Source organism: Scyliorhinus torazame, chromosome 19 (assembly GCF_047496885.1).
Source record: "Scyliorhinus torazame isolate Kashiwa2021f chromosome 19, sScyTor2.1, whole genome shotgun sequence".
Taxonomy (NCBI): Eukaryota; Metazoa; Chordata; class Chondrichthyes; order Carcharhiniformes; family Scyliorhinidae; genus Scyliorhinus; species Scyliorhinus torazame.
The window spans coordinates 100226199-100237012 of NC_092725.1; the positions used below are offsets into that span (position 1 = coordinate 100226199).

The following is a 10814-nucleotide window of genomic DNA, read 5'->3' on the forward strand; positions in this document are numbered from 1 at the left end:
TTATAAGATGATCAGGGGAATAGATAGAGTAGACAGTCAGAGACTTTTTCCCCGGGTGGAACACACCATTACAAGGGGACATAAATTTAAGGTGAAAGGTGGAAGATATAGGAGGGATATCAGAGGTAGGTTCTTTACCCAGAGAGTAGTGGGGGCATGGAATGCACTGCCTGTGGAAGTAGTTGAGTCGGAAACATTAGGGACCTTCAAGCAGCTATTGGATAGGTACATGGATGACGGTAAAATGATATAGTGTAGATTTATTTGTTCTTAAGGGCAGCACGGTAGCATTGTGGATAGCGCAATTGCTTCACAGCTCCATGGTCCCAGGTTCGATTCCGGCTTGGGTCATTGTCTGTGCGGAGTCTGCACGTCCTCCCCGTGTCTGCGTGGGTTTCCTCCGGGTGCTCCGGTTTCCTCCCACAGTCCAAAGATGTGCGGGTTAGGTGAATTGGCCAATGATAAATTGCCCTTAATGTCCAAATTGCCCTTGGTGTTGGGTGGAGGTGTTGAGTTTGGGTATGGTGCTCTTTCCAAGAGCCGGTGCAGACTCAAAGGGCCGAATGGCCTCCTTCTGCACTGTAAATTCAATGATAATCTATGATTAATCTAGGACAAAGGTTCGGCACAACATCGTGGGCCGAAGGGCCTGTTCTGTGCTGTATTTTCTATGTTCTATGTTCCACCGGTCCATCCCCAGGCAGCCCCCGCCCTCAACCTCCTCTCTATCCCTTGGCCCAAGTCCCTCCCTCGTCAGCAGAACATTCACCCCCCTCCCCCCCCCTAGTAATAACACCCTGTAACCCAACCCCTTTACTAAACCAAACATATGCACACCCCCCACTGTGCTTCCGAGAGCTAGCTCGGTGGCCCCATCCCCGGCGCCAGATAGTCTCCCACCTATTGTTCCCACCCCCGCTCATACAGTCTCCCACCAATTGTTCCCTCCACCCCCCCCCCCCCCCCCCCGCTCATACAAACAAAGTCCAACATCAAACAATCCCCACACAATTGCCAACAGAAAGACACCAAGATCAAAACAAGCACAGCTCCATCCCCCAATAGTGCAAATGAAAACCTTAACTCACTCAGCTCTACCGCTGGTTCCAAATCAATGCAAACGGCATCACAAACATCTTCCAAGAAACGCAAAGCGAGAAACTTTTACAAAAACAGAGAAACAAAAAGAAAATGCAAAAACATGAACGTTGCAGCCAAGTTCAAAAGTTCTCAATCCATCACCAGCCCTTTCTTTTTCGCAAAGTCCAACGCGTCCTCAGGCGACTCGAAGTAGAAATGCTAATCCTCATGCGTGACCCAGTGTCGGGCTGGGTATAACAGTCCAAACTTCACCTTTTTCTGAAGAAGAATCGACCTGATCTGGTTGAAGCCTGCTCTCCTCCTGGCCAGCTCTACACTCAGGTACCGGTAAACACGCAGGATGCTATTGTCCCATTTACAGCTGTGTCTGCTTGGCCCACGGTAGAATGCGCTCCTTATCAGAGAACCTGTGGAATCTCACCACCATTGCCCTCGGGGGGGGGGGGTCCCCCATTCGCGGCTTCCTCGCAAGTGCTCTGTGAGCCCTATCCACCTCCAAGGGCCGGGAGAATGCCCCATCCCCCAGCAGCTTCTCAAACATGTCTGCGATGTATGCCCCAGCGTCCGTTCCTTCGGACCCCTCCGGGAGCCCGACGATTCTTAGGTTCTGCCGGTGGGACCTATTTTCTAGGTCCTCCACCTTCTCCAGGAGCTTCTTCTGCTGGTCCCTCATCATCCCCAACTCCAGCTGCTCGGCAGTCTGATGTTCCTCCTGCTCAGCCAGCGCCTTCTCCACCTTCTGGATCGCCCGATCCTGGGCGTCCAATCTATGCTCCAACTGCTCAATCGACTCTTTTATCGGTTCCAAGCAGTCCCGTTTCTGCGTAGCAAAGCCTTCCTTAATGACTTGCATCAGCTGCTCTAGACTGCTGGAGGTCCGAACCTCCGCCATGCTGTCTTCTGTTGCAGCTACAGCCCAAGCCTTCTCTATCTTTTTGTTTCTGCCCTTACAAACACTTCTAGTCCTTCTCTCCATGCACCGAAGTGGGAATTCAGTAAACAATTGCCACTAACATCCGTTTTACAATTCAAGTCCGGTAGAAAAACGGGGGAAAGGTCCAAAAGTCCGACCAGAGCGGGAGCCACCAAATGTGCGACTTACTCCTTCATAGCCGCCACCGGAAGTCTCCCCAGCCCAACCATGTCTAACGAAAGAAATGAAGGTTATTAATAGATCCAAAGAGAAATCAGCCATGGATTGGGAGCAGTTTAGAATTCAGCAAAGGAGGACAGAGATTAATTAAGAGGGGAGAAATAGTGAGAGTATTTCAGCTTTACGGGCCGAAATAGGAGAATTTATAAGAGAACAAAACAACAGAGCAATTAAACAACTACTTTGGATTGGTCTTCACAGATGATACAAATAACTTTCCAGAAATGTAGTGAGGAGGAATTGAAAGAAATGTTTTTTTCTTTTAAAAGGTGCTCGTAATGGAACTGAAAGCCTATAAATGCCGAGGGCCTGCTAATCTAAATCTTAGATTTTTAAAATCATTAATTGAATGTGGGCTTCGCTGGCTGGTCCAACATTTATTGCTCATCCCGAATTGCCCTTGAACAGATTGGCTTGCTTGCTTTTAAGAGTCAACCACATTGCTGTGGGTCTGGAGTTACATGTAAATCAGGCTGGGTAAGGACAGGAGCTTTTCATCCCTCAAGGATATTAGTGAACCTGATGGGTTTTTACAACAATCAACAATGGCTTCATGGTCATCTTTAGACTTTTCATTCCAGATTTTTATTGAATTCACACTTTACCATCCACCGTGACAATGCCACTGTGCCACCACCTCCCCTGTGGCCATGGAAATAGTGGATGCGTTAGTTGTCAACTTCCAAAATTGTGTTGATTCTGGAACAGCTTCAGAAAATTGAAGCGTGGCAAATGCAACCTCACTATTTTAAAAAAGGAGGGAAAAAAGGGAATTACAGACCGGTTACCCTAACATCAGTAGGAACTAGTAAGATAAGGGAGAACCAGTGGATGTGGTGTATTTGGATTTTCAGAAAGCTTTTGAAGTCCCAAATAGGAGGTTAGTGTGCAAAGTTAAAGCACATGAGATTGGAGGTAATATACTGGCATGGATTGTTAATTAATTAGCAGGCAGAAATCATTTGGGACCAAATGGGCATTTTTGGAGTTACAGGCAGTAGGGTAACACATGGATTAGTGCTTGGGCCCCAGCTGTTCACAATTCATGTAAATATTTGGATGAGGGAACCAAATGTTATATTTCTAAATGTAATGTAGTACCTTTAAGAAATGGGTGTTTATCAAATAGCTGTACTGGATGTACCTTTAAGAAATGGGTGTTTTATCAAATAGCTGCAGTGTGATGTCAGAGTGTGGGTGGAGCTGGGCTGTCTGTCTGTTTTATTTCGTTTTTGAGCTGGCAGCTACAGTGTGTGTTTGGTTTCGTTTTAAGAATTGGAGCTGCATCCAGCCAAACAAGGTGTAATTTTGATCTCTCTGTATGAAAATAATGTCTTCAGATCACTGGCTAATTTAAAAGTGATAACTGCTTTCAGTAGAGAATTTAAACCTGCTGTCTTTATTTTAAAAAGGATTTATCTTATGGATGTTGTTTAGGAAAGATTAAGGATTACTTATAGAGTATTGTATTCTTTGGGGGAAGTATTTGAGTTGATAGTTGCTAAGATGTTTACTGTGTGTTTATAAAATGTTAACTGAATTCATATAATAAACATTGTTTTGTTTTATAAGTACTTTAGATCTCTGTTGCATCACACCTGTAGTGGGCTCTTGTGCTCCCTATAACCAAATTCTATTTAAAGTTATGGGTCAGGTGAACTACATGATATAATTTGGGGTTCTCTAAACCCTGGCCCGTAATACTAGGTTTGCTGACAACACAAAACTAGTTGGGAATGAGTGGTAAGGAGGATGTAAAGAGGCATCAAGGTGATTTAGACAGGTTGAGTTGGTTAACGCATGGAAGACACAATATGCGAATGTATGAAGTTGTCCACTTTGGTAGGAAAAACAATGGCAGAGTATTACTTAAACGGTGATAGATTGGGAAATTTTGTCCAAGTTCACCAATCACTGAAAGCAAGCATGCAGTTAGGAAAGCAAATGATACGTTGGCTTTATGGGAAGAGGATTTGAATACCGAACAAGGATGTCTTACTGCAACTGTCTAAAACCCAAGAGGGCTGGACAGATTGGATGCAGGGATATTGTTTCCCCGGATTGCAGAGTCTCAAAAAAAGGCATCATGGTGTCAGGATACAGTGAAGACCATTGAAGACTGAGATGAGAAACGTCTTCACTCAGAGGATGATGAACCTGTGGACGTCTCTATCACAGGCTGTAGAGGCCAAAATCACTGAATATATTTAAGGAAAAGATAGGTTTCTAACTCTAATGGCATGGGAGGGGGGGGGGGGGCTGGGGGAAAAGCACAGGAGTCTGGTGTTGAAATAGAGGATGAACCATGGTCATATTGATTGTGCAGTCTTGAAATGCCAAATGACCTACTTGCTCCTATTTATGTTCACCACCATTTTGCAAGGATGACGCAGGATAGGCAAATAACGGTGGACTTTCCAGCAATTCCTTTAATTAAGTTAAAAATGCCTGTTTATCTGCTGTATATTGAGCAATTGTATATAATGTGTACCACTATACTGACATTTGCAGAATTACGCAGGGAGGTTTCATTTCTGCAAATCTGGTGGACTAAATGGAAAATATTGGGTTTACAGTTTTGACCGATGAATGACATATATTTAGGCAGGCGGTGGACACTGATTGTAAATCCCCTGTTCAATGTCCATACACCAAAAACTTACAGTAAGAAGTCTGACAACACCAGGTTAAAGTCCAACAGGTTTGTTTTGAATCACTAGCTTTCGGAGCACAGCTCCTTCATCAGGTGAATAAAGAGGTGGGTTCCACAAACACATATATAGACGAATTCAATGATGCAAGATGATACTTTGCATGTGAGACTTTGCAGGTAATTAAGTCTTTAAAGGTCCAGACGGTGCGACCGGGGAGAGGAATAATCACAGGTTAAAGAGGTGTGAATTGTCTCAAGCCAGGACAGTTGTTAGGATTTTGCAAGCGCAGGCCAGATGGTGGGGGATGAATGTAATGAAACATGAATCCAAGGTCCCACTCATGCATGCGGAACTTGGCTGTCAGTTTCTGCTCGCCGATTCTGCGTTGTCGCAACGCCTGAAGGCCGCCTTGGAGAAGGCTTATCCGAAGATCAGAGACTGAATGGCCTTAACGGCTGAAGTGTTCCCAGACAGGGAACATTCCTGCCTGGCGATTGTCGCGCGATGTCCGTTCATCTGTTGTCGCAGCGTCTGCATGGTCTCGCCAATGTACCATGTCTCGTGACAACCTTTCCTGCAGCGCACCAGGTAGACAACGTTGGCCAAGTCACACGAGTATGTACCACGTAGCTAGTGGGGGTGTTCTCGCATGTACTGGTGGTACGTATGTCGATGATCTGGCACGCCTGGAAGAGGTTGCCATGGCAGGGTTGTGTGGTGCCATGGTTGCTGTTCTCCTGAAGGCTGGGTAGTTTGCTGCAAACAATGGTCTGTTTTAGGTTGCGCGGTTGTCTGAAGGCAAGATGAAGGGGGTGTGGGGATGGCCTTGGCAGGATGTATGTCTTCATGGATGACGTGTTGAAGGCTGCAGAGATGTCGTAGTTTCTCCGCTCCGGGTAAGTACTGGACGACGAAGGGTACTCTGTCGGTTGTTTCTCTTCTGAGGAGGTGGCTGAGGTATTTTGCTGTGGCGCGTTGGAACTGTTGATCGATGAATCGAGCGCCATATAATTGTTTGCAGCAAACTAACAGGGTGTATTTCAGTGTGTAGATGTCTGTTACATTCCTCCTCGTCTGAGCAGATCCTGCGTATACGGGGGGCTTGTCCATAGGGGATGGCTTCTTTAATGTGTGTAGGGTAGAAGCTGGAGAAGTGGAGCATCGTGAGGTTATCCGTGCGCTTGCGGTAAAGCAAAGTGCTGAGGTGACCGTCCTTTATGGAGATGAGTGTGCCCAAGAATGCAACCGATTCTGGAGAGTAGTCCATGGTGAGTCTGATAGTTGGATGGAACTTATTGATGTCATTGTGAAGTCTTTTCAGTGATTCTTTGCCGTGGGTCCAAAGGAAAGAAATGTCATTGTGTATCTGGTATATAATGTCGGTTGAAGGTCCTGTGCGGTGAGGAGGTCTTGTTCAAACTTGTGGATGATGATGTTGGCGTATTGAGGTGTGAATGTGGTCCCCATGGCTGTTCCTTGTCTGGATGAAGATGTTGTGATCCACGATGAAGCGGATGAGTTGTAGAATTGCGTCTGGAGATTGGCAGTTGTCGGTGGTGAGTACTGAGGCTGTTGCAGCAATGCCGTTGTCATGGGGGATGCTGGTGTAGAGACGTCCATTGTGACGAGGAATGCATCCATTGCGATGAGGGTAAGCGTTCGCAAAGGCGGCCTTCAGAATGCGCGACAAGTCAGAATCGCTGAGCAGAAACTGATAGTCAAGGTCCACATACATGAGTTCGGCCTCAACAGGGACCTTGGATTCATGTTTCATTACATTCACTCCGCCGCCACCCCCCCCCCCCCCCACCAATCTGGCTGAGCTTGCAAAATTCTACCGATTGTCCTGGCTTGAGACAATTCACACCTCTCTAACCTGTGATTATCCCTCTCTCCAGTCGCACCGTCTGGACCTGTAAAGACTTAATTACCTGCGAAGACTTGCAATTCAAAGCATCATCTTGCAGCATTGACTTTGTCTATATCTATGTTTGTGGAACCCACCTCTTCATTCACCTGATGAAGTAGCTGTGCCCTGAAAGCTAGTGATTCAAAACAAACTTGTTGGACTTTAAATTGGTGTTGTCAGACTTCTTACTGTGCCCACCCCAAAGCCGGCATCTCCCATCAAAAACTTACAAACACCAAGTGCGAATATCAGCAGATCCGATTCAAGATATAACTAACACCCCTCACCATCGTGGCAACGTTTTAAAAGGTTTCGAAACCATATATAATGTTGAGAGTTGGTTTTAACTTCAAGAAATTGTTTTAAGCAGTGTCCGAATTCACGAGCGTCAAAGGCATACGGCCCCTTTCGCAGCCGCCCGATGGCGGCTCGGCCGTTCTCTCTGGAACCTTCCAAGCGCAGGGGACCTTGAAACTGCCTCCCAGTCCCGTCTTCCCAGCGGCGGGGGGGTTGCCGTGAAACCGCCTGCCGATCACTGCGCGCAGGCGCATTCTCCCCCCTCCCTCTCACTATCGCCGGCAGCGAAACCAGTGTTCCCGCCATTTCCGCCTCTCACCGACGCTGGGCTGCCACCGGCAGTCCGCGTCTCTCCATCTACCCCCTCCACGCCATTATTTCCTTCAAGAGATCTGAACACGGTTGTTCGTCGGACATGTGGGGTTTACCATGAAGTGCATGTTGCTGGCTCCGGGGTTCACCGCCGAGCGGTGCCGGTTGTGCTGGTTCACGCACATCTCGACAAATTTCGCGTCCATGGGGTATTCCGTGGGAGAGCCGATTAAAAACAGCGACTGCAGCAAAAGGAACCAAACTGCCGCCATAGAGCCACGAAAGTGAGAGGGTAGCCAGAGGAAGTGACGGTTCGCAGGGGCGGGGCTCGGGAAAAGGGCGGGGCTCGGGGAAATGGCGGGAAAGGGGGCGGGCTCGGGGAAATGGCGGGTGGGGGCGGGGCTCGGGAAATGGCGGGAAACGGGCTGGGGCGGAAGGAGAGGGCGGTGTTGAGAGATTTTAAGGTAAGAGCTTTGCAGTCAGCCAGACTCCAAATGTTAGCTCACTCTCGATGTCAGATCTGCTGAGGTTGTCCAGTATTCGCTGTGTTTGTTTCAGGATTTGAGTATTTGGAATTTTTTTTCATGAGATGTGGGTTTTAAGGCCAGCGTTTCTTCCCAATCCCTAATTCCCTTTGAACTGAGTGGCTTGCTAGGCCATCTAAGAGTCGTATAAATCACATTGGACCTGGAGTCACAAGTAGCCCAGACCAGCTAAGGATGACCGATATCCTTCCCAAAAGGGACAAAAGTAAACCAGATGAGTATCAGTTGCTGTGGTGGGATTTGAACCCGTGTTGCCAGATCATTAGCTGGGTCTTTGGATTGCTAGTCCTGTGACATCACCACCATAATTTCCCTGTGACTCGCCATGTGTTGAGCTGGCAGGCAAAGCGACATGAGTGTGGCTGGTGGGTGTTTGAAAGGTGTTCGGTGGGGGAGACTGTGCTACCTTGTGGGGGTATCTAACCATTAAGGTGCATTCCCTCACCCACCACAGTCCAGTTAGGCAAGCTGCCAGGCTGGCTGCTTGGCATGGACCTCTCCCACCGCTATGAGATGAGGCAAAGTGCCTCAATTGACCCTGGGCCATGCTGCCTAATGCCACCCCCAACACTAGTATTGCAGTGGGGAAAAGGGTAGCAGGTAGGTGATGGGTAGGCTGGTCATTAGATTTAATGACCACCCTGATCTTCAAACTCATCAGTGATGGAGTGCTTAATCCAACCCTATTGTGATAATATGTATCTGAGTTAATGTGGAACAGGAGAGTGGCACCTCCCACATCATATATGCAGATTCAAGGGGCAGGATTCTCCATTTGGGAGACTGTTCTCCCGCTGGAGCTGAATTGCACCAGTTTTGCAGTAGTCTACCGTGGGGAACCTTATCAAACGCTTTACTGAAATCCATATACACCACATCAACTGCTTTACCCTCATCCACCTGTTTGGTCACCTTCTCAAAGAACTCAATAAGGTTTGTGAGGCACGACCTACCCTTCACAAAACCGTGTTGACTATCTTTAATCAAATTATTCCTTTCCAGATGATTATATATCATATCTCTTATAAACCTTTTCAAGATTTTTCCCACAACAGAAGTAAGGCTCACTGGTCTATAGTTACCGGGGTTATCTCTACTCCCCTTCTTGAACAAGGGGACAACATTTGCTATCCTCCAGTCTTCTGGCACTATTCCTGTAGACAAAGATGACTTAAAGATCAAGGCCAAAGGCTCAGCAATCTCCTCCCTAGCTTCCCAGAGAATCCTAGGATAAATCCCATCCGGCCCAGGTGACTTATCTATTTTCACACTTTCCAGAATTGCTAACACCTCCTCGTTATGAACCTCAAGCCCTTCTAGTCTAGTAGTCTGAATCTCAGTATTCTCCTCAACAACATTGTCTTTTTCCTGTGTGAATACTGACGAAAAATATTCATTTAGCACCTCTCCTATCTACTCGGACTCCAAGCACAACTTCCCACTACTGTCCTTGACTGGCCCTACTCTTACCCTAGTCATTCTTTTATTCCTGACATATCTATAGAAAGCTTTAGGCTTATCCTTGATCCTACCTGCCAAAGACTTCTCATGTCCCCTCCTGGCTCTTCTTAGCTCTCCCTTTAGGTCCTTCCTAGCTAACTTGTAACTCTCGAGCGCCCTAAGTGAACCTTCATGTCTCATCTTTACATAAGTCTCCTTCTTCCTCTTGACAAGTGTTTCGACTGCTTTAGTAAACCACGGTTCCCTCACTCGACCACTTCCTCCCTGCCTGACAGGTACATACTTATCAAGGACACGCAGTAGCTGTTCCTTGAACAAGCTCCACATTTCCATCGTGCCCATTCCCTGCAGTTTTCCTCTCCATCCGATGTATCCTAAGTCTTGCCTCATCGCATCATAATTGCCTTTCCCCCAGATATAACTCTTGCCCTGCGGTATATACCTATCCCTTTCCATCACTAAAGTAAACGTAATCGAATTGTGGTCACTATCACCAAAGTGCTCACCTACCTCCAAATCTAACACCTGTCCTGGTTCATTACCCAGTACCAAATCCAATATGGCCTCGCCTCTCGTTGGCCTATCTACATACTGTGTCAGGAAACCCTCCTGCACACATTGGACAAAAACGGACCCATCTAATGTACTCGAACTATAGCGTTTCCAGTCAATATTTGGAAAGTTAAAGTCCCCCATAACAACTACCCTGTTGCTTTCGCTCCTATCCAGAATCATCTTTGCAATCCTCTCCTCTACATCTCTGGAACTTTTCGGAGGCCTATAGAAAACCCCTAACAGCGTGACCTCTCCTTTCCTGTTTCTAACCTCAGCCCATACTACCTCAGTAGACGAGTCCTCATCAAACGTCCTTTCTGCCACCGTAATACTGTCCTTGACTAACAATCCCACCCCTTCCTCTCTTTTACCACCTTCCCTGAGCTTACTGAAATATCTAAATCCCGGCACCTGCAACAACCATTCCTGTCCCTGCTCTATCCATGCCTCCGAAATGGCCACAACATCGAAGTCCCAGGTACCAACCCATGCCGCAAGTTCACCAACCTTATTCCGGATGCTCCTGGCATTGAAGAAGACACAGTTTAAACCACCTTCCTGCTTGCCGGTACACTCCTGCAACTTTGAAACCCTACTCATAACCTCACTACTCAACCTCCTGTACACTGGAGCCACAATTCAGGTTCCCAAGCCCCTGCTGAACTAGTTAAAGATTTTATTTGTGAGGGTAAATTTTACTCGTGTACATAGAAACATAGAAAATAGAAGTAGGATGTGACCATTCGGCCCTTCGAACCTGCTCCACCATTCATTAAGATCATGCTTGATCATCAAGTTCAATACTCTGATCCCGCCTTCCCCCCATA

The 10814-nt window shown here is 47.0% G+C and overlaps 1 protein-coding gene across 1 annotated transcript in view; it reads right to left on the bottom strand.

Moving 5' to 3' along the window:
- LOC140395926 (GLIPR1-like protein 1) overlaps positions 1-7728 on the bottom strand; it is a 67728-nt gene extending 60000 nt beyond the window's left edge. Inside the window, exon 1 of the mRNA XM_072483975.1 lies at positions 7543-7728. Within this exon, the coding sequence (XP_072340076.1) occupies positions 7543-7698 (156 nt within the window). The 5' untranslated portion in view covers positions 7699-7728. The remainder of the gene's footprint in view (positions 1-7542) is intronic.
- Positions 7729-10814: the final 3086 nt, after the last annotated feature.